This window comes from Pongo pygmaeus, chromosome 11 (assembly GCF_028885625.2).
Source record: "Pongo pygmaeus isolate AG05252 chromosome 11, NHGRI_mPonPyg2-v2.0_pri, whole genome shotgun sequence".
Taxonomy (NCBI): domain Eukaryota; kingdom Metazoa; phylum Chordata; class Mammalia; order Primates; family Hominidae; genus Pongo; species Pongo pygmaeus.
Window position 1 is genome coordinate 56800447 of NC_072384.2, and position 24947 is coordinate 56825393.

Consider the following 24947-nt stretch of genomic DNA (forward strand, 5'->3'; position numbering starts at 1 on the left):
GTTTATTATATATTTTCAAGTAGCTATCAGAGAGGATTTTGAATGTTCCCAATACAGATAAATGATAAATGTTTGAGGTGATTGATATGCTAATTACCCTGATTTGATCACTACACACTTTATGTATCAAATATCACTATGTACCCCATAAATATATACAATTATTATGTGTCATTTAAAAATTTTAAGTGATTGGGTTGATTATTCTGACAGTAAATTATACTAACAATTTTTAAAGAATTTAGATATCAGGTAGATCTTAGAAATATCTTCACAGGGCAAAGCTCAAAAAGGTTAAGTAACTTATCTAACCTGGCTAGGAAAAGCAGAGCTCGGATTAAAGGCTGTTGTATGTAACTTTAATGCTATGCTTATTTCACTGTGCCTCTCACCTCTCCGAATCAGGAACAGTGTGTACAATGTCCATAGACAATAACCACGCCAGTCAGAAATTCCACCAAGAGTCAGCTACACAGAGAGCTCCCTGTTTTCTCACCTAACATAGTCCTAGGATCTTATTTTAAAACAAAGTGTCTGAAAGTAGAGCAATAGCATGCATGCATAGGAGGATTCTCCTCTTCCCCAAAATAAAACAATATAAAATTCCAGACTATGTTTTGAGCAGATGCTGCTTCCCTTAGGTCCTGGCAGCAAATGAATGAGAATTTTCATAGGGATCTGGGCCAGGTGGGAAGTGAATGCAGGTTTGGGTACCCATCCTGCTGCCACTGGGGACTGAGAAAGATAATCCAGGCCCCTTTGACTTCATAAAGCTGCTATGGGGATAGGGACAGGTGGTGTAGTAAAGAATGCTCTTTAAACTCTAGGTCTGAATGGACCACAAGTAGAAATCTTATTATTATTATTTTTTTGAGACAGAGTCTCACTGTGTCACCAGGCTGGAGTGCAGTGCCGTGATCTCTGCTCACTGCAACCTCTGCCTCCCAGGTTCAAGTGATTCTCCTGCCTCGGCCTCCGGAATAGCTGGGGCTACAGGCACACACACACGCCCAGTTGATTTTTGTATTTTTAGTAGAGATGGGGTTTCACCATGTTGGCCAGGATGGCCTTGATCTCTCAGTCTCATGATCCTACCACCTCGGCCTCCCAAAGTGCTGAGATTACAGGCGTGAGCCACCACACCCAGCCAGGAATCTTTTTCTACTACATTGTATACCACTAGCCAAGTGGACTTTAGCAGGCCACGCTTCATACACCTACATGACCCTGTGAGTCTTCCCATGACAGGGGAGAGGACTGTCCCAAAGGTGCCATCCCCAAAGGATACCCTTAGGAGATGGCTTAGTCCTTTTGGGCTGCTATAACAAAATGCCTTAGACTAGATCATTTATAAATAGCATATATTTATTGATCACAGTTTTGGAGGCTGGGAAGTCCAAGATCAAGGCACTAGCAGATTCGGTGTCTAATGGCAGCTCACTGTCTGCTTCAAAGGTGGCACCTTGTTACTGTGACCTTACATGGTAGAAGGGCAAAAGGGGCTCACAAACACTCTCCAGCCTCTTTCATATGAGCACTACTCCTACTTAAGAAGGCTCCACCCTCATGATCTTATCACAAAGGCCCCACCTCCTAATACTACCATCTTAGGGTTAGGTTTCAAAATATGAATTTTGGATTGACACATACATTCAGACCATGCAGGGGACAATACCCTGTCATTGTCAAACAAGCGTTAATGCCCTGAAAATATGACCCTTCCAGCCTGGTCAGGAGATGAAACTGCTATCTCCAAGAACAGAAGACTACATGGAGGGGGTTTGCTTCTCACAGATAGTTTCACTAAACAGACTCCTCAAGAACACTCCACACCAATACTTTACCCTCATGCAAAAATGCCATTGTTAACCAAGTAATTAATATGATGCTAAATTCTATTAATTGAGAGGTAGTTTGCAGATTTCAGTGATAATGATCTATCATCTAGATAACTATCCTCATTTTGTTCTCTAAGCCTTCCCATACCCAAAGCTCTGCCTCCTTCTAGCATTTTTTAAAGAACGTAATCTATGGAATGAGCTACTTATTTTCTAATATCACATTGCTGTTTGTTAGCTGTGCAACCATAGAAAAGTTACCTAGGGTCTTTGTTCTTTAGTTTCCTTGTCTCTTAAGTGGGAATAAAAATTAGTTCTATACTTCAGGGTTGTTGTAAAGACTACATAAAACATGCATGAAGAATGTTTAGAACAGAGACTGGCATAGAACAAGCGCTTAGATGATGGTTGCTCTTACAGGTATGTCAAGAGCTGAGCTGAGCACCCAGGTATCAAAGTAGTCAATTAAAATGATAAGCCAAAATGAAAGCAGTAGTCAAGCCTTAATCCCTTACTGCAACAGGATCAGCAGGAGGCTGAAGAGGAGAAGGCACTGGCTCCTCCTATGTTCCATTTTCCCCTCTGGAATGTTGCTGAGTGGTGGATCAGAGCAGAGCAGAGCAGGCAAGAGGGGCATCTCACTGCCTGCCCAAGGAACCCAGCACAAAAGGCTCCTTCTGTTATGTGGCCCTGGGATCCAGAGTAAGAAAGGGAAAGGCTAGGAGTGGGAAAGCGCTGAATAGTGAGTCAGAGTCGAGCAAATTGTCTTCAAGACCCATTCCATCTCCAATAAAGTGGTCCTGGCAGAGGTTTTGGCCTGAATGGAGGCACCTGAGTTAGGAATGCAGATAGGCAGAAGAGCAAGTCCTGCAGCCGAGTGGAAGGTCTGAGACCTGGACCGCAACTCCCTTTAGAGACTTCAACACACTGGCTGGGCACCAAGTCTGAGTGAGAAAGCAGGTTTCCCCCATGGGCCCCACTAGGTAGAGCCTTTGTATTACCTGTGGTTGGGCCTGAAAGATCACACATAGGATGTGGACCAGGAGCTTATTTCCTGGGTTGTTACACTCTCTCACACACACATCACACCACACACACACACACACACACACACACACACACACTTCACTTGTATAAGATCCTCTGGAGCAATGTAGATGCTACTGAGGTTTCACTGGGGAGAGAGAGAGTGTTACTTCACACAACTAACAGGGAAATAAAAGAGTTCTTAATACTACTTCTGGCCTCCAAGTTTCTTTTCCTTTTTTTTTCCCCTCCTCTAAGTCTTTTTAAAAATTGTGTAAAATACATAGAATATAAAAATGTACCATCTTAACCATTTTTAAGTGTACAGGCCCATAGTGTTACCATACATTCACATTGGTGTGCAGTCTCCACGACTCTTTTTACCTTGCAAAAATAAAACTCCATACCCATTAATCAGCAACCTCCCATTCCCCACTCCCGTCTCCTGTAACTGTTTTCCAGTACCTCCTAGCCTTGCCGGTTTGTCCACTTTAATTTCTTTCATCCCTATTGTGTGAAGTAATTTTTCCTCTTCAGCATTCCTAAGGCCAAACTTGTCATCTCAGTCTCTCTGCTTCTTAAAAACAAAGTTCCAAATCCTGCACCCCCAGCGTTAATGGGCACACTCTCTTAGAGGGGACTTCAGCAAATACATTTAATACCAAGTATTCTTTTCAAATTATTTTACCCATTCTAAATGGCTTATCAATTTTTTCCAAACATAAATTATGTTTGCACCACAGGACTCCTAGGAGCAAAGTTTCTCTCATTTCAGTATGAAATGAAATTATAGTGACCAGGAATTCAGGAAAAAAAAAAGATCACTGCATTTATAGCCACATTTCTGGAGCAATCATCAATACCTTTGAACATGAAGTATGCACATTCAATATATTGTATTTTCAAAGTTTTGTGTGTGTGTTTGGCCCTCTAGGTGACGTGTTGACATTTTTAGATTCTCATGTGGAATGTAACGTTGGTTGGTTGGAACCTCTTCTGGAAAGAGTTTATTTAAGTAGAAAGAAAGTGGCCTGTCCAGTAATCGAAGTCATCAATGATAAGGATATGAGGTAATATTTACACATTCCACAAGATACTTTCAAGCACATCTTTAATCACAAGCAGCAGAAAGTGCTGAGTATATGCCTAATATGTGTGTTTTTTGAAAATCCAAGACATACACAGTTTATCTACTTAAATAAATGGAAAAACATGGTCGATATCTTGGGATCAGAGTCTGCTGATGCAATAATCTATCTGGTCACTACAAATTCTTAACTCTAAATACCAATAAATCCTAACACTCATGACCTAGTTTTTTCCCCTTTATATTTAGCTGAACCCCAAATATTTATTTACCTCAAATTTAGTTCTTATTTCTGTGGGAAGCATATATGTGCTTTTAAGTTGCTCTTGTATTTTTTTTCTTCAAAACTGGCTAGGATATTATTAAAATAAAAGTATAAGTTAAGCACAAATAATCAAGCCAATTAGTTACTAATGCAAATTGTACTTGTAAACATTCTTGAACTATTATTAAAAGGTGGTGATCTAAACTCATCATAAGCACTTGTTTCATTCATTTGATTACATCGTAAAGCCAAATTGATAAAGTATATAAAGATGTATATAATCCCAGATAACACTTTGTCTTTCATTTCCTGGATTAGTTACATGACAGTGGATAACTTTCAAAGAGGCATCTTTGTGTGGCCCATGAACTTTGGTTGGAGAACAATTCCTCCAGATGTCATTGCAAAAAACAGAATTAAAGAAACTGATACAATAAGGTAAGTGTGGGAAATTTAAGACTAGAAAGCAGGCATGTATCTTTTTGTAAAAGCATTAAAAAAATTCTACAAAACAGCTGTATCTTGTTATTCTATAGAACATTAAGAATTACAGTTCTAGCCAAGAGATTACCAAAGCAAACACAGTGTTCTTGAGAAATTTGTTCCCAAAACTCATTCTTCACTGGTCATTTGTACCCCACTCAGGCCTGAACACAGAAAAATTCACTAATGCTATCCTGTCCCCTAGGATTTGCAACCTAAGAAACACAAACTAGCAAAATGTGCTGCATACATACTATATAAACACATGTAATATTAAAGTAAACGTAAGTGCAAATTAAAAGTAAATAATGGTAATAGAAATATCATTCTAATGATAGCAATGGTTAGGATTTTCTTTTACAGCCTAATCCTACCCCTCCATGAGAAAAGTGCCAAATTATATGAATAAATTTACAGATCGATTCAGAAGCTGGATATGAATTCAAGTTTGGGCTTTTATTTCCAAGAAACTGCATTGAAGAACACAGCTTAGACTTGAAGCTGAAGTGGAGGCTTCCCATTACTTCTTCGGAATCTAGGCCCGCAGGACAAGCATTCAGCCAGCCACAGCAAGAGCTGCAGGGGGCTTAAACTTTCCCTGTTGTAGTTACCACTTAAGCAGACACAAGCCAGCCAGCCCCAACAGAAAGCCAAGCCCAGACCGTGCACCGAAGCGTGTTTTCCCCAAACTTACCCCTCAATCAGTCATACCCGCCTTCCTTGCCAGGTGTGATGCCTTCAGAATTATTCCACCAAGCAAAGAAGTGAAGGTTCTACCATTTATTGAGCACTCTGTGCCAGGCACCTAACTCTCTTCCTAACTCTAGGAGGGAGGTGGAAGTATTCACCTTAAAGAGATGAGGAAATTTAGACTTTAAAGCATTAAGTAGTTTTCCCAGGGATACACAGCTAATCAAAGAAGAATTTGAGACTCAAACCCAGATCTACCTGGATTTAACACTCTTACTCTGAACTTACACCTGAAGAACCTCTGCTTTTTCCAAACTCTCATGTTGAGGGCCAATGTAGTGGTTGAGTTCAGACTATATTCAACATAATGTTAGGAAGAGAATGCGTTCTGGATAGTCTAGTAGGAAAATTGAGAGCAGAAAGAAAATGAACATAAATGGTGGCGGAGGGGAGAGAGGTGTGGGACAGGAATTATCTCCCCCTTGAGATCACTGTATACCCTAAGCGCAAAGCAGGCTCTCCACAGAAACTACTTTAGCTGGCTGAGTGGTGACCACCATAGGAAGTGATTCCAGTCTTGGCTAACTGCTGACTAAAATGTAGTTTCTATCCTCCATGATCAATATTATTAGTGAAGGCTGTGGAGACAGTTTGAATCTCAACTCTACCACTGAGAAGTAGTATGAGCTTGAAAAGGTTACTTATCATCTTGAGCCTCTGTTTCCTTATTTTTACATAAAGACTCACAAAAGAAGCTGCTACTTAGATTGTTTTAAGAACTGAATCAGATAATATATAAAGTGCTTCGAAAGGTGCTTGCCATATAACACGCTGTCAGTAAAGTTTGTGTGTGGTTGTGAGGCAGGAGAATAGGGTCTGGAGGCAAGAACCTTAAGGCCAATTCATGCCGACTTCCTAAAGCTGAATCAAGGAAAAACACCAAGGTCTGGGGGCAGGGAATCTAAGGCCAATTCCTGCTGACTTCCCAAACCTGGATCAAAAGGAAAACACCTGGGTCTAGGGGCAGGGGCTCTAAGGCCGATTAGCACCCACTTCCTAAAGCTAAACCAGAAGGAAAACCCCATTTCCCCACACCCGAGTAACAAAGGATCAAAGGCTACTCTCCCTACAGCCCTCCCCTTCCACCACGTCTCAGACGGAAAGGGAGAGTCTCTGCCTTGGACTGGCCAAGCAGGGACCTTCCCTTCATCTGCATAGGGCGCCAATTCACCTCAGCCTTTCATTAGCCAACCAAATCCTCCATCCAGATAAGGGGCAGCCGGTAGGGACCTCGAAAGGAGTACTTGAAACCCAGAAAACTTGGTAACCCGGCCCTTGAACCGTTTGCTCCGGCCCACTCCCACCCTGTGGAGCGCTTTCCCGCTTTAACGAATCCCTGTTTGTGCCGCTTCGTTCATGTGTTTCGTTCCTTTGTTAGTGTGTTTTGTTCAATTCTTTGTTCAAAATACCCAGAACGTGGACAACTCACACTCACGGCCTTCCTTCCAGTAACGGCTGAGAGGCCGTACGGTGGAGTGAGTGGCACAGCGTCCCCTCAGACTGCCCAGAGCAAACCCAAGGTGTCTACTGTCCTTGGGAAAGTTTCTTACCTTCTCCGTGTTGCCGATTCCTAAGAGCTTGCTTGGAGGTTCTAGCAGGGGGCGCAGCTACTCATATACCCTTGACGGAAGACCCGCCCTCCTCTATCGGGGATGGTCGTCCTCTTCCACAGAGCGCGCAGCTTTCGGGAGGGACGCACATGGTGAAGCGGTGAGGCAGGAAGAAGACACCCTCCTAGCCAGCTAGATCAGCCGAATCAACCCTGGCAATCAATGGGGTGACAGATGTTGCAGCCAGATCGCCCTCACATCCAGTGTTGCAGATTCTGGATAATCGTACACACTTAAAAGATTTTTTGTGAAGTCTGGGCTGGAATATATACATAATACTTACAATAGTGCCTGATACTCCCTTAGCCCTGAATAAGTGTTAAAAATAACATTCCTGGACAGTTTGTGTCACAGTATAAAGGACAAATAATACTAGTTCCAGGATGCATCTTTGCTGAACCTAATCAAGCTCTGCCACCATGATCTGGGGATCTCATCACTTAAGCCCTATTTATGACTCCATCCCAGGGCTTCCCTGCATCAGGTAGCTATTCTGAAAAGTCTCCTACCTCCAGTACAGATGTACAGAGGAACAACTCTGAAAGTCGAGCTTTCATGAGATGCAAGTTTAAAAAACAAACTTTTCTTTTTGTAGGTGCCCTGTCATGGCTGGTGGATTGTTTTCTATTGACAAAAGTTACTTTTTTGAACTCGGAACATACGACCCTGGCCTTGATGTTTGGGGTGGGGAAAATATGGAGCTCTCATTCAAGGTATTACCAGGTGTTTCCCAAATTTTCTTTACAATAATGAGTTAATCAATTTTAAATGGTTTGATTTTACTACCATAATCAGATATGTGACTGCCACTGAGAGGAAATTTCACAGAAATTTTAGGGTCTCCGGATTAATTTTTTCATATCTCAGATTGAATTTGGAAGAATCAATTGCTGTCATGAAATTTATTAGCATTCCGTAATATTTCACAACACCATTTCTGCCTGTAAATATGGGGGAAATGACTTTCTGCCACTCAGAGTAAATGCTGTGGGAGTCATACGTGCTACAAAATAACTCTCCTGGAACATCTGTCTAGAAGGTTGGAAAGAATAGACTCAATCTGTAATGGATCATCTTAGAGAACACAAATGACAGAAGGACATAAAAATACCTCTAAAGCAGGTCACCAACAGGTCAAGTGTGCCTCATAGTACAGCTCCTTTGGGCACTTTATACAATCTATTATACAATCATTGATTACAATCTATTATACAATCATTGATTAACTTCTGAGAAAGCCTTGGCAACAGCAGTAGTAGAGAGTGTCCAAAAAGTAATTGCTTTCCTATTGGGTGGGTGTTCTGTATGTATGTAAAAGGGTGTAATTTTGGAGCTGCTGATCATGAAGAATGGTTTTGAGTTGTGTTCCACAAGCCTTTTGGTTCTTCCCAAAAATGAGAGTAGAGGAATGTGAACAAATGGGCATCTATACTTCTTTCCCTGATTCAACCAAAACAAGAACTCATATTTTACAAAATGGGATTCTGTGAATATTTATTTACAAATTAAAAAAAAAAACTTACATTGCAGGTTAGGAAATGAAAAAATTACATTTTACTAATCCTAAAATGATCCACAGCAATATACAAAATTAAATAAGCCTGTTGAGTTTGATTTTCTATTGCAAAAGTGTTTTTGAAGTTGAGTATTGCTTCAGGTAGGGGGAAACAAGGTGGTTTCTTGTCATTGTTAAGTGCCCATGATTTGTGGATAATCATTTGATAATTGATGCTTATCATCAAATTCTTCCAGGTGTGGATGTGTGGTGGTGAAATTGAGATCATTCCCTGCTCCCGAGTGGGCCATATATTCAGAAATGACAATCCATATTCCTTCCCCAAAGACCGGATGAAGACAGTGGAGCGGAACTTGGTGCGGGTTGCTGAGGTCTGGCTGGATGAGTATAAGGAGCTGTTCTATGGCCATGGAGACCACCTCATCGACCAAGGGCTAGATGCTGGCAACCTCACCCAGCAAAGGGAGCTGCGAAAGAAACTGAAGTGCAAAAGTTTCAAATGGTACTTGGAGAATGTCTTTCCTGACTTAAAAGCTCCCATTGTGAGAGCTAGTGGTGTGGTAAGTTCAAGTGGCAATTTAAAATCTTACTCCATAAAAACAAAACACAAAACCTCTTTCAAAAATGTGTGGGAAGAGTGAATAATTACATTATAAATAAACACCAAGTATGAGCAAAGATGGGACAAAGCATGGCTGAGAATTAAATATAGGTAAACTTGAGGAAGGCTACCAAGTGGTCATGTTCATTGATTAACTCAACAGGTATCTATTGAGTATGCGTAGATCTGGGAGTATTTCAGACTTGGATTACAGAGTGATGAATGAAGTAGACTTGATCCCTTCCTTGTGGAGCTTAATTTGGGTAGGGAAGAAAGATTATAAACAAATAAGCAAGTTAAGTGTAAATACAAAATATAATAGCTCTCATTTAGGGAAAAGGCCACAACTGATGACTCCTCAGTTAGAGTGGCCGAGAAATCCTCTCTGAGAAGGAGACTTTGTAACTCAGGCCTAAAACACTAAGTGTCAGTCAGCCAAGCTCTAAAGAAGAGTGCTAGGCAGAGGGTAAAGGTCATGTAAAGCCCTAAGACAGGTCAGTGTTCTCCATCCAAGCACTGGAAAGAAGACGAATGTTGTTGTCAGGGTGTGAAGGAGGGAAGAATGGAGCCAGATGAAGGTGAAGAGGAAGGAAGGAGCCAGATCACACAGGTCCTTGTAAGCAAAGTAAGGATTTTCTTTCTTTCTTTCCTTCTTTCCTTCCTTGCTTCCTTCTTTCTTCTGAAAGTAGTGGGAAGTTATTGAGCAGAGTTAAGCAAGGGGGTGATAAGATTTAATTAGGGTTTGTAAAGATTTCAAAGAGGGACTTAAAATAACAGAAAATATCAGAGAATAGCAGATAACATTCCAGGGCATGAAGGACGGTATCCAAAGGGAAGAAGCTAAGCCAGATAAGGTGGGCAGAGTACAAGGCTAAGGAAACATCAAGGAAGAGGAGAAGCTGGGGGAAAGCCCCATTTCAAACCCCTTCTAGGAGTGAAGCTGCATTTGAAGAGGATGGTAAGACATGTGGGTTTAAATATGATTAGTCAAGCCTTCAGCTGGGGTTCTTAGCCAGTCATGCTTATTTCTAATCTTTTATTTCTAATTTAATTTGACTTATAACTATCCCCAATGTTTTTGTTTTATTTCAGCTTCCTTTTTCTTCATCCAAGAAATACTTTAAAAATGTGACCATTAGTTATCCTGCCCTTTTAGGCCAAATTTTTTCAGTTCTTCTAGAGAGTGTATTATATCATGCTTTCTGTCTGGAAAATCTCCTGATAGCAAAAACTTATTATAATATTCCCCCTTGAAAGCATTCGGGAAATCTGGGAAAGCTATGAAAGACAGGAAACTAGTCTTAAAAAATGGTTCTGTTTTTTTATAAAATTCAACTGATAAATAAGTATATGTGACCTGTTTTTAGGTAACGCACTGTATTATAAAATTGCCATTTTTATCGGTCCAAATAGGATGGCAGCTACTTTAGGTGGCTCAACCTGGTAACTTATCAGACATTTTGGATTTATATACACTGTTCAAATAACAACACGTCAAATGTAACTGTAAAATAAATTTACAATTTTTAATTTCAACCACTGAGCAGATAAAAAAAGAATAAAGGAATTTCCACTATTGTAATTTTTCCCATTCCAACAACACAGAATCTCAGTAAGAGTAATACTAAGCTTTAACCACCAGAGGGCACTAGAAAACTACCTTTTGGCTCCACTGTTACACGCTAACTTGTGTGAGTTCCTACGAAATTTCTGAAGAGCTCTCCTAATGAAACAGCCTTCTGCTGATGCCTCCGCTATAGTATATCAAAATGCAGCAAGTATTTTAAAAAGTGATTTTAACAAATTCCTTCTATTTTCCTTTGTTGCCTTCCTTAAACAAATTTCGGTGAAGATGTAGTTTGCTCCCTTCTGAAGCAAACCAGCAGGGAGCTTTACTACAATTTTTAAAAAATTAGAACGTTTCTCCAGGTAATTTAGAACAAATTAAGTAGATCATTATTTTAGATAGACAATCTTGGAAAGTTCCAAGAAAATAAACTCCACAACTTCTTTTTGTTACTTGCTTCGTTTCCCTTCTTTCAACCTCCACTATGGAATTTAAATCCAGTGAAATTTTTGTTTTGTAATAAGAACAAATATTTTCTTATTGAACCAACAATATTTGAAGCTAATAATCTCACCAATAATGTATTTTTACACTGGATTAAACTGCTGGAAAACAGTCTATAGCTCCGTTTCCCTTTTTTCAACCTCCACATGTAGGAATTTAAATCCAGTGAAAGTTTTGGTTTTTTGTAATAAGAAGAAATGTTTTCTTATTGAAACGACAATATTTGAAGCTAATAAAAGAATCTCACCAATAATGTATTTTTACACTGGATTAAACCGCTGGCAAATAGCCTAATGTTTAACAATTCTGTCATAAATTGTGTGGAATGTCTACTTCCTAAATTGGAAAATGAAATAATACAACATGGATAATTTAAAATTCATACACTGCCTATTTTTTTAAAGATTAAAATGGTTTACAGTAAAAACATGGATCAATTATTTTTAAGTAAAAGGGAAAATTCTGAAAACAATTAATAATGAAGAATAACAATTCCAAAGCACTTCAGAGACGATGTCTATATGAAGAAAAGTATTAGGTTGGTGTAAAAGTACCTTCCATGGCAAAAACCACAATCAAATAGTTTCCTCAGTAATTTCTAAGAAAAAGGAAAAAAAAAAATCTTCAGGTCAAATGAGGGAGGGACATGGACAGAAAAGTTTTGTCTTTCCTTCCAATGCTTTTCGGTTCTTGGAGGGATTATACAAAATAAACACAAATATCAGTTAACGGGGGGTTCCCAAACACTGTCCTGACCAATGTTACTTGTGCCGTCTCAGAGTTCCATGGTCAAGCACATTTGAGAAACATTTGTACAACATTCTGACAGCAAGCTGAACATTAACACCCTGAAGATTTTGAGAAGTTCTGGAGTAGAACCACCTGTTCAGCTCTGTGGAAACCAGAATTTTCCAAATTTGTTTGAAGATAGAATATTTCTGCATGATCCACAAATACAGGAGCTTACATAATATTTATCTCTGCTTCAGTACAGAGAGCAATTGCAGCATGCTTTCCTTCCTTTAAGCCCCGAGATTATTCTACCTTCATGTCTTTCTATTCACCTTCCTCTCTGAAGTTCGGGGGTGGGATTGGGGGGCACTGAATCCTTCTCTGCCTTGTGATGCCCACATTTACTAACAGCGAGCTGTCTCCTCCCATATTTGTCATTTTAAATTGTGAATAGAGCTTTCTCTGAGGATTTTTGATAGAGATTCCATCCTTCCATAGTTGCTTTGTTTCTGCCTGTGCCAGGCACCTCAGAAGTAATTATCAACCTGGTACTATTTTTAATGTTTGTTTCTATGCCTTGAAAGTCTGTGATGGTTCCTATCCAAGGCAGGTGGTGTAAATACTCATCTCAGATCCAAATGAAGGCTGGTGTAAAGTTTCAGATTCTCAGGGAGAATCCAGCTTCCTTGTTTTCTCCCTGTGCTAATGGACAAATTGTTTTTCCTAGTGCAGCATTCAACTGAAGATCTGTTTTTCCGCTGTTACGTGGAAGACCTGAATTCCAGCTTTTTGGCTTACCCATGCCTCTGTTTTTCTTCAATCCATATGAGGGAACAAGTCTTTCTTGCCAACCTTTGCAAGTTTCCCTGTAGCCTTTAATTTTTTCCCCGTATTCTGATCCCTGAAGATGTCCCTTACTTTCTTGTCCACTAAGCTAAGCATGTAAAATTGAGGACCAAGGTACTGAGCCCCCTTTTATGAAGTCTGGCAATTCTGTGAGCATCCAGCCTGCATCAGTGCAGCACCCTGAGTTAGAGCTCTTTGTTAGGCATCATAGAACAGGAAGGACACAAATAGTGCCCCTGGCAACAAAGACTTCAGCTCCTCCCAGCTCAGGAGGCTTTCCCAGGACATGTCATATAGATTCGGCTCTGCACAGCTGTTCTAGAAATCTGAAAACCCTAAGTTGCACTATTAACCCACCATCTTGTTAGCCCTGCCCAGGATGTCAAAGGGGGAAAGGAAATCAACATTTTTCTGCATTAAATGGTGACTTAAAGAAAGCTACCTCCATATTTGACCCTGTAAACCCATTAAAAACCTGGGGACCTGCCAGAAAGTGCCTTTATGCTTGGCTCTGTATTAGCTTTCGTGACTTTCCTATAATGAATTGTAGCTCGCTTGAGTCATTAAGAAGATTCTGACAGGGAATCAGCTGGAATCTGCTGTTCTTTGAAGGACTCAATTTATCTATGATTCAGTGCTTAAGCAGTCAAAAGGCTTGAAGGGGTCAGTCAGGGAACATAGCTCATAACTCTTATAGGTGCATTGACTTTTAGTATATGCATTAGATAAACTTAAGACAAGAAAATAACTACTTTTCTTTCCACCTTTGCTCATTTGTTATTTAGCATTCCAGGCAAGGGTTAATTAAAAGCTTCTGTGTGTTGGCTCTATGGCTGATCACAGGCCAAAATTAACAGATTGAAGCTGTACTATTACAAGATTACGTTATGTCTCTGTTAGAGATAGCAACCAATAAAACTGGATAGTGCTAAGTAATGCTAAGCTATTAACTATCTTTTAACCTTATTATAGTTTTATATTCTGTATTTTCTAAATGTGTCTGAATGTCTTGTTCTACTTTAAAATATTTTGTAATTCCTCTTTCGTATTTTGCTTCTTAGCTTATTAATGTGGCTTTGGGTAAATGCATTTCCATTGAAAACACTACAGTCATTCTGGAAGACTGCGATGGGAGCAAAGAGGTATGCTAAACTGTTTTCTATCTCATGGTAGCTGATAGGTGCAGGGTATGACACATTCATTGCTCAATTGAGAAATTCATCTTTGCCCAACAGAAAAATAATTTTCTAAATTTCTTTGTAATAAGAGAGTCCACCACTAAACGCAAAGACAGTGACTAAGGGAATAAAGGTGTGAGTCCTGCAGTCAACTCACTAGGTCCAGAATGAATCCAGTTCTGGCACCATCACTTGCAAAAGCGTGTTAACTTCTGCAGATTCCTTAACCTTTGGGTAAATTGTAGTGATAATCGTGCCTACTTTTAGAACTGGTGTGAGGCTGGAGTTAGGTAATACATATGAAGCATGTAGAACAATACCTAATGCTTACTGCTCTGTAAATGTTTGCTGTAATAATAATAAAGATAAAAATGTAAAAAATGCATAACATAGATAAAGATACTAAAGAGACAACATATTTCTGAATAATCATTCTAAGGAAGCAGTCTTATTGTCTGATTCCATTCCTCTTTCCCCTTATATTCCCGCATTTTAAGGGAGTAATGGAAATAACCAAATCCATGATCCATGGTAGAAACTCCTATAGGATAACTCCCCAAACCCAGAGCAAAATGGTTAGTAGAGGGAGTCGGGCCAGGAAGCAGGGAATAGAGACTCCTTCCACAGTGCTGGAGGTGAGCTCTGAGTGATTACACTTCCCTCTCTAACATACATTCCTTAACAGTTCTGTGTTTGCAGAAACAGTTATTGGTTTGAGTGGCAAATAGGACTCAGAGGAAAATGGATTCATGAATAGAAATCAGTTCCCAAAATTGCAGATTGTTCTTTGGTACAGAGATTATTTTGCAATGGTAATCTAGGCTTGTTAAGTCTTACATCTTTGCTTTGACTTCAAGATACTGTTTATATTTTTTGGTGCATCCCATCTCTACCTCTTAACTCAGAGCTGCTACTAGAAGAAAAGGTATCTCTGTTGCTATATTTAGCTGTGAATTGTAAACCTGAAGCCAAGGCCACTCTTTTTTAATTAGGAAAGAAAGGAGTCAAAGGGAAGTGAAGAAGTGTTAAAACTCATTAAAAGAAATAACTCTCACTTACTAACAAAGAGGAAATAAAGTTGTAAATTGTAAAAACAAAACCACAATTATTTCACATTATATGAAAGGAAAGTATTAAATAATGCATTTTTTTTTTTTTAGGAATCATCATTGCAGGGAGTTTTTGTGCCGGAGTAACCAGCATTTTATCTGAAAACCCAAGTTCTATTCTTGATGACCATTGAGTCTTTCTCAATTGGATGCTGAGAGGCAAAAGTATAAATTATGCAGCCTTCGCCTTCCACAAAGCCCCAGCTCCCTTTTAGTCTTGTTGCTCATTTTTAGCTTCTGCCTCTTGTGGTTTGCTTGGGTAATAAAAAGTAAAGAAATGTGGAGGAAGTTAACTCATTTTCGGCAGAATTAATGAGGCTTAATACCAAGCCAGTGACTACAGCATTCATCCAAAAAGGCTCAAAAGGAATAAGACCCTTAGATTGAATCATCAAGCTCTATCCCTTACCTTACCTAAAAAGTCTCCTTAGTTATTAACCTTTAAAGCAGTTGAAACGTATTTTTTCAAGGTAATATCTAGCTTCTCTTAGTAGCACATAACTTCCTTATATTATGCCATAGTTCCATGCTTCCTACATGTTAATGTTCACGTAAATCACCTGGGGAGTTTGTTACACTGCAGATTCTGAATCAGTAGGTCCGTGATGTGGCTGAGACTCCGCACTTCTAAGTAGCTCCCAGGTGATGCGGATGTTGGTCCAAGGACCACCCTTCCAACGGCAAGGTCCAACACAATGACTTTGATCTAACCTGATAATCAAAGTTAAACTTCACTTACAATACAAATGATTCACTAGGAAAAGCCATTTAGACAGATTTTACCAGAAGCCTATTTTTTTCAAATATGTTTATATTAGTACAAAACAATAAATTTCCCACAGACCCAGAGCATTAGAGTAAATTGACCAGGTAGACAATAGTAGGTGGTAAACGACTGAAGAAAGGTGTTTCAGGATTACAAACATGGTTTCATTCCCTGAATTGGGATTTATTTTAGACACTGGCGACTTCTCCAAGAGCAGTTTCTATGAACTGGGGGATGCCAACCTGGTAGCAACCTGATGATTCCTCGTGCTAGTAGCAAAGAAAGATTTCCACCTTTCCTACAATTGGACAAAGGCTTTGTGATAGTTTTATACAATGAAGCATAAAATCTCCACCCAAGAAATTTAGGGCTGTGACTGGTATCTCCCTGTAGCCACCCCTGGCTTAGAACCTTAATCATGTGGTAGACTGAACATTCCAATTCTTTAAGCACCAGGCTTGTCGGGATTCAGAACACTGAAATGACATCCATATGCAGACAGAATTAATTTCACTGAATAATTTTTATTATTGTAACTAACATTTATTGAAGGCTTATTGTGTGCTAAACACTTGATAGTCATTACCCCAACCCTCTGAGATAGATACAATCGCTATCCAACTTAAAAATTAGAAAAATAAGATTAGATAGGGTAAATAATATGCCCATACTATCAGAATTACAAATGATAATACCAGGACTTGAATATAAAATGTCAGATCATAGTTCCTATATTCTTAACTGCTGCTAACAAAAATGTTTGACAAAGCCCCTGCCTGTGTTTGCTGCCTGAAGTGACCTCTTTATTCATTTCCCCCACAGCTTCAACAATTTAATTACACCTGGTTAAGACTTATTAAATGTGGAGAATGGTGTATAGCCCCCATCCCTGATAAAGGAGCTGTAAGGCTGCACCCTTGTGATAACAGAAACAAAGGGCTAAAATGGCTGCATAAATCAACATCAGTCTTTCATCCAGAACTGGTAAGCAAAAGATTGGTACCTCTTCTTTACGACAAATTTGACTTTTGATCAAATAGGACATAAAATTCTCATTGTCATCTTCCTCAATCAGAAGTTTTGTGTGTTTGTGACAATGGGATTATGTAAAAGTTCACTCACAGAGATGCATGGGTATCTTTTGAAAGTTGACAAGTCCTTTTTTTTTCTTTTTTAAAATTTATTTCAAATGAGTTATTTTAAATAGAAATCACCAAGTTCTTCTAGTTACATTGCTATCATTTGCTTCAGTCAATCAACAACACCAAAAGTCAGGCTTAAAGGCTAGAATTGGTCCCCACTGGTCATCAGAAATGCTTATAAGGAGAGGACATGGGCAACACAGGAAGCAGCATGTCTCCTACAAGTTCTGCCCTTTAGAGTGAATCTGGTTCCTCATTCTGCCCCCTTTCCATAGGAGACTCTTCCCATCCCCTGTGGTACCCAGAGACCGGGGCTTCTAAGGGTCTGCTGGAGCCAACTCTCACCAGCTCACTGGAGCCGCTTGTGCGCACCCTTGCCAGCTTTGCATTCAATCATACCACATTGGTAGCTTGAAACTGGCCATATTGGGAGTATTTATACCACAGAAATTGGAAGATGTTACTGGATCAGGGATACTTTTCTGAAGGTCCAGTTGTTCCATTTACCAGAACATTCCTGGTCTACTGTATTCATTCTCAAAGTCCTCTCCATTTGTCCCAATTACATTTTAACAGAATACGGAGTCATAAGCCTTGGTGTAGGAGCTTGGGGTTGGCGAGAATAGTCTCAGAATTGCCTTCTTAAATTTTCTACCATCTCTCTAGCAGGTAGCCACCAAATCTACTGTCTACAGTAAATATTTGGGTATTTGGAGACTCTCAGTTTGTCCAGGGCTATCCCCAAAGTAAGCACCTTTGCTTCCTTTAGGTGCCTCCATTCCTTTTAACAACACAGCCAATGACTATTCCCTTCTCAACATTTTTCTTCCTGGTCAGAGCCAAAACTGGGGCCTGAGTAATGTATTCTCCAACATTTCTCCCATTAGATCTTCTCTGTTGTATTTCAATTCTTTCTGGACAGTTTTTTCTCTTTAGTAATAATGGTTATTATTGAGTTATTCAGAAAGATTAGGAATTATTAGCATATATGCTGCTAATTTTATTTTGCATAGTGTTAGGAAATCCATAAACATGTAGTGTAGTGAATAACTTACATCTTACCTTCTCCCTGTGCCAAAGCCAGGAGGGACGGAAGGAGAAAGGGGGGGATGGGGTAAAGAGAGAGAGAGTGAGAGAGAGAGAATATGAATAAGAACGAGAACTAAAACACATTCTTCATCTCCAGAATTGAATCTTGGGAAAGAGTTCAAGCATAGCAGTTTCTCTTAAGCCGTAAGCTGATTTGGTAAAGGAGGTAATTTAGTTAAGATAGCAAAAATTAGAAAGCCTTTTCCCTACCTTGTTTGTACCTATGACTTTGGAACATTTTACACAGCTGCATTCTGTCTTGGGTTTCCCTTTTGATGTTACCAAATGTCCTGGAGATGAGTAGCTTTGTGATCAGCTTTCTTCCTTTTTTCAGTTTTTCAGTAGTTTTCATGCTATTGCTACTAGGTCCCCCAGTACCTGTAAGTCTTAAACAACAAGAGAAGTATAAAATGAGACTTTCTTAAAAATCCTTGACAATACTCAAGCATCGTATTTCCAAAATCCTGCAAGGGTGACAATACTTTTGTAGGAGCAATCTTTAAAATAAATTATTATGAAAGTCACCCCTGTTTGATAACTTTTTAAAGTTTAAAAACAACATGTGTAATTAAGATTGTCTTTGTCATAGTCATAAGTAATCGAGAAGATTTATAGATGAAAAAATATATAAACCATTAGTAAGGTCTATCTAATTTATCTACCATTTCTAGGATATTCACTAAATATTAAGCAATAATATAACTTTCTTTAATGCTGTTGACTTTTTCCTAATCTGGATTTTGGACATCAGTTATTATGAATTGTCAGAGATGATGGTAAGGAGCTCATAAATAAAATACTTCACTTCCAGAATTTTGTAATCCAAACTCACAAAGACACCTACCTTAAAAATTAATTAACTTTTTGTTACGGTATGTATTTTTTCTTTACCATCAAAGAAGTAGTTATCATCTATCAAATCCAATAGATGTCGTCTGTAATGTTTTCTCTTTAAAGAGTATAGTTCTCAGCCATGTCATCAAAAAATTTTTCTTTTGCCTCCTGAGGATTTAAAAGTCTTATAGCTTGGTGGAGGATGATTACTTAGTCTGAGACAGAGACAAATTTAATACTTTTCAAAGTCTGTGTTTATGTTAATAATTTAGTTCAGAAGGATTCTTAAAAATCAAAAATATAACTGCCTGTCAGTTGTTTTTAATTGGTTTTCATTTCTTTATATTGCAGTTATCAAATTCAGCCTGTGGCTCATTCCCAGCTTTTCTTTCTTTCCAGGTGAATCACATTGTTTTTGAAAACAGTCAGCAATTATTATGCTTGGAAGGAAATTTTTCTCAAAAGATCCTGAAAGTAGCTGCCTGTGACCCAGTGAAGCCATATCAAAAGTGGAAATTTGAAAAATATTATGAAGCCTGAAGTGTAACTGATGTTTTTATATAGTAAACCCATTAAATACTGTGAAAATAACACTGAACTTGGTAACTATATTTCTCAGCGGTAGTTTAAATTTTCAATTTTAATAGCATTTGAATGGAAGATTTTTAATAAATGACAATATTTGGAATACCAAAAGATAACTCAGGAAAACAGTCCAACATTGGACTGAAGTCTTTCTTCAGAACTGGGTGGCCTTTTGAATTGCCTGCTTTCCACCCTATGCTAGACCTCATCCTGCAAATTTCCCTGTGAAAGCTAACAGGTAACTGGAAATGAAGACAGAAGGACTTGGGAAAGCATGAAGATATTCCCAATGACAATGTTTGATAATAATCAGCTCTTCTGGCCCATAAGTAGGAATGATCAATGAGAACTTAACTTAGTCCTTTATTTGGGGATTTTTTCATCAAACAAAAATTTCTTGAGTTCTTATGGCTAGAAGACCTCAGATGCCCACAGCTATCACGTTTGTGAAATCCCTCCTGACTACATGCGTGCTTACCTAACAGTCTGAAATAGTATTGATCTACTGCTGGTAACCCTGCTTGATGGCAGCATTTTGATCTAAATTACGTAATAGTTTTTCCCAATCTGAATCAGTGGAAAAAAATTTAAGTGAGGAAGAAGAGGCCTTCAAATGCTTATTTAATTCTAGGTATGAACACTGTTTCAGCTCATTTTGTGCTTTTAAAACTACAATTTTAAAGATTTGTGATACCAATAACTTCCTAGATTCGTGTGGATTTTTTTTAAAGGCAATGAAAAAAGGCTGGATTATAACACACTGTAGTAACCAAAAATGCATTTAAGCATTGAATGCACTCTAGTGCAGGGCCAAGTAAGAGGAGTTGAAATGAGTAAAGCAGAAATAGAGCTGCTGAAAGTTTCTTTTATATAAAAATAATAAAATACTACTTTAGATATAGTAGCATTCACAGGGATGAAATATGCTAAAAATGGGTTCTAAAATATTTCAAAGGGAAAATAAAGTGAAGGAAACATCATGAAAGGGGAAAGGAATGAGGTAAACAAGTCTTAGGAAGAGAGTTAAGAAAAAATTCCCCTGGACTCGGCCAAAGAAAGAAGGGGATCTAGTATCTCTATGAAGGAAAAAAGAGTAAAGCCCTCAGTGTGAACCCACTGAAAACACTGACAAATTTGGGAAAAGTTAAATAACTGATTTCATCCAAATAAAGCCTCTAATCTTAAGCATACCAATACTTTGGCATACCAGAAGACGCCTTAGAAATCAGGATAGCCTTTGCATTCATTTTGGTAAGAAAACTGATGCTGAGAGGACAAATTACCTAAAAATATTAAAACCCAAGCAATTAGTCAAAGAATCAAGATTAGAATTCAGGTTTCCAGAGACAGGGCTCATTCTATTGCCTCAGGTCACTGGCCCTAACAAATCTGCTTCACAGAATTCCTTAGAAAGAGATACACAAATTTCTTTGCTGGGATTGGGTCCCTGGAGGACAACCATACTATATTCTTGTTAATATGTTTTTTCTTTTTTTAAATTTAAATCTTTGTTCAGTTGAGATGATTGTGAAACTAGGTATCTTTCGTTCTGACTCCTAGTTTAACATTTAATTTTAACTCCTAATGAGTTACATAAAAGCAAAACTATAATTAAGAATGGAAAAAGAACTATTTCTGCACATTTGTAACATATTTAAGATGTTTTCTTCAAATAATTGAAAACTGCAGATGAGTAAGAGAATGACTAGAAAATGAGATACAGTTATATGACACATAATGATGTTTTAGTCAACAATGAACCATATATTTGACATTGGTCCCAAAAGATTATACTAATAATATGGTATCTTTACTGTGCTTTTCTAGGTTTAGATATGTTTAGATACACAAATACTCGCCATGATGTTACAATAGCCTACAGTGTTCAATACAGTAACATGCACAAATTTGTAACCTAGGAGCAACAGGGATTCCATATAGCCTAGGTGTGTAGTAGGCTACCTACACCATCTAGGTTTGTGTAAGTACACTCTGATGTTCACACAATGATGAAATTGCCTAATGACACATTTCTCAGAATGTATTTGTGTTATTAAATGATGCATGACTGTAATTCTTTTCAAAACAGAGCCATATGGGGCAAGGGGGTGGGGGGACGCAAGTCAGTTGTCAAAAGACTAATTGAGTTACTGACAAACTGAACATGCTAGGTGCCTCATGTAATTCTTCATGTAATTAAAAAATGTTGAGAGGTTTTTTTCCCCTGGGTATATAGGCTCTCTTTTTATCCAAAAATAGTTTCCACAAAGAAGTCAACTCTGTTCTGAAAAAAAATGAATTGTGTTTTGAATACACTTATCTTTCGGTATATCGGCTAAAGGAAGTTGGATTTTTTTCCTTAGCAGAACCTTCTGCAGTCCTCTCAGTTCACATCCTTTCTGACTTTACCTTGACAAACTTATTATATAAAGCTATATTTAAATCTATATTGTCAATATAACAAAGAATCGTTTTCGAACATCACAAATTTGTTCTTGGATAGAATTTTATACATTGCTTTTATCATATATTTGCTCAGTTACTCTAAGAAGCAAGGAACTGATCACTAGTTGGGAATCTATATGGGCCTAAACTTGAGTGTATTGATTTATTATTAAATCTACTACCAATATTTTCTTAAGCATAGCCTTCTAAATTTTTTCAGGAGATTAGAATAAAGGTATACATGCTACTCGGTCTTCTGGTACTTCTAGTGATAAACTTTTGAATGAGACAGGTCCTAATCAGCACTGAATTCTTCAATAGGAGGCTGTGTTATAGGAGCTACAGATTTTTCCCTGGATTAGCTTAGGTCATTGCCTTTTCTTTAAAAAAAAAAAAAAGTCTATGCATCTTGTTACCTTGAATACAAGGGTGGTCTTGATAATATTTGACAGCACTAACCAACTTACCAAGCCATCTAAGTGCTTCTGAGACTTTTCAGTTTGCACAATTTCTTTCCCCTTTTCAACAGTTACCCAGCGCTTCTGCCCTACTCGCTTGTAAGCTGACACAGCTGTTGTTGGTACAACTGTGTTTCATCACCAGCATCAAATTTGCTTAATACTGCTTGCTGACATCCCCTCAGCTGTCATTCATAGCAAACCACCATGTGCCATGATCACGATGTATTATTAGCTTCACCACACTAATTTGGAAACATTCTTTTAGATATTAAAACACCTTGCTTCTAGTATTAGTTTGGGACTGCAGAGGGGCAAAGATACCATTTACAGTGTATAGGAGTCCAATATTCCCAACCAACCTTGATTTCATGAATGGCTTATAATTATTTCTAGCAGGCACTCATGCAATAGAATGAGGTTGAAACATGCCAGAGAGTACCATCTTTCTTTGTTTTAACATCTCTGAATTCCTATATTCAGAATACAAGAAAAAATATTTACCAACGAGGCCCAGTGGCTCACACCTGTAATCCTAGCACTTTAGGAGGCCAAGGTGGGTGGATTATGAAGTCGGGAGTTCAAGACCAGCCTGGGCAACATGGTGAAACCCTGTCTCTACTAAAAATACAAAAATCAGCTGGGCATGGTGGTGGGCGCCTGTAATCCCAGCTACTTGGGAGGCTGAGGCAGGAGAATTGCTTGTACCCGGGAGGTGGAGGTTGCAGTGAGCCGAGATTGCGCCACTGCACTCCAGCCTAGACAACAGAGCAAGACTCCATCTCAAAAATAATAATAATAATAATTTTTACCTCAGAAGAAAGCCCCAAAATCTTGGATTAAAAACAAAAAAATGACAGTGGGTGATGGGAAAAAAGAAAAGAACTAATTATCATTGAGTATGTGTAGGTACTATTTGTGTAGGCGCTATGTGTGTCCCATCTCACTGATGGGTACAACTCATGAAATGACTCTCATGCTCCCTGTTATATGAACAAGAAGGATAACTCCCATATACAGATGAGGAATTTGGTAAATTGCCCAAGGTCATCCCACAAGTAAGAGATAAAGCCCAGTTTCCATTTTATCTGGCTCAAAAAAAAATTTCTCTCACTATACCATGCTGCTATATAATTAACTTTCTTCTTTACATAGGGCTGTCATCTCAGGTGGGTGCATTTAAAAGTTTCTTGGTCTCAGATTACTGATGCCACAGTATTGAGATGAGATTGAATTAAACTTCTTTGGCCTCTTTTGGATGTTGTATGAACAGAAAAAAGAAGCAAGGTCTCTCTCTCTCTGTGGTAACCAATTGATGTGTAGGTATAAACATGGCTACCCCCACATGTTTTGCTGTGATCTGCCTCTTTGACTTCATGCAGAACCTATTCTTTTTCATCTCCTGGACCAAATGTGAAAGAAAGAAGTGGACATGTGGAGGATTCTTTCTCTGTGAATAATATTGAAAAAGCTCCATTTTCTGGGGAAATACCCATGGTTCATTGTCTCACGCCAAGAAAGAATTCAGGACACAGACACACATGAGGAGTGGGTTTAGGAGTGGAAAGTTTAATAGATAAAGAAGAGAGTGAGAAAGCTTCCTCATGTTGAGAAAGCCAGTTGCTCAAGAGAGGGTTTTCTGGGTTTGAGGCAAGATTTGATTGATTTCATACAGAGGCTTGAGGAGGTGGTGATTGATTTACATAGGGTCCAGGGATTGGTTTAACCAGGTGTACTACTTACATAGCCAGTGAAAAGACTGGCCCTCCCACCCTAATCTTTTATTATGCAAAGGTAGCTTCTACCTGGCTGTCACCATGACATTTGCACACGTGGCTTTACTTCACTGGTCACCGGTGCCATGACACCCGCACACCTGGTGACAAGGAAAAGGGAGCAGGAATCGCCATATTGAATGTGCCTGGCTTCCAGGTACAGCTGCTAGCTTTACATATGCGAGCCTCTAGCTTGCATATCTATACTTGCATCTTGACTTTTCAGGCTGCTTTTTGTTAGAAAATAAATGGCTTGGGGGCTGATTTTTATTAAAGGAAAAATCCACCGAGAACTATTTTACCCTTTCTAATGGCCTAAAATAAATTTTAATGACTCCTGTATTAATATTACCAACTCTTGATCCCTCCAACCTTTAATCAAAGCTAGCAGATTGCTCATCTTGAGCAGAAATAAAAAGTTAAAAAGTTGGAGTCCTTTAAAACACAAACCATGACTTTTTATTCCTACTCCTTATGTGGATTGTCACTACTGTGCTTTTGCAACAACTTTTGCATGGGTTACTCAATAGTTGCTACAAGACAAAATGCCTTACAATTAGAAAAAAAAAAAACATTAACCAGAGATATTGTACAAAATATTTATTTTTTGACAGTTTGGAATAAGCCATATAAAGTATTATATATCCCTAATGAGGCTTAATGGATGGTATTCCAGGTGTTGGTGGTGTCTATATCTCAAAGAAAGAAAAAAATAACATCACACTAAACAGATTTAATGCC

The 24947-nt window shown here is 38.6% G+C and overlaps 1 protein-coding gene across 3 annotated transcripts in view; it reads left to right on the top strand.

Annotated features, from left to right (window-relative positions):
- GALNT5 (polypeptide N-acetylgalactosaminyltransferase 5) overlaps positions 1 to 20586 on the top strand; it is a 54934-nt gene extending 34348 nt beyond the window's left edge. For 2 of the 3 annotated variants that reach the window (XM_054478694.2, XM_063647489.1), the window contains exons 4-10: positions 3799 to 3934; positions 4535 to 4654; positions 7655 to 7772; positions 8812 to 9135; positions 13887 to 13967; positions 16701 to 16862; positions 19343 to 20586. In XM_054478694.2, coding sequence (XP_054334669.1) covers positions 3799 to 3934; positions 4535 to 4654; positions 7655 to 7772; positions 8812 to 9135; positions 13887 to 13967; positions 16701 to 16862; positions 19343 to 19483 — 1082 coding nt within the window. In that variant the 3' untranslated portion in view covers positions 19484 to 20586. Of the gene's footprint in view, positions 1 to 3798; positions 3935 to 4534; positions 4655 to 7654; positions 7773 to 8811; positions 9136 to 13886; positions 13968 to 15163; positions 15278 to 16700; positions 16863 to 19342 lie in introns of those variants that run through there. The other variant, XR_010122835.1, reaches the window with a different exon arrangement.
- Positions 20587 to 24947: the final 4361 nt, after the last annotated feature.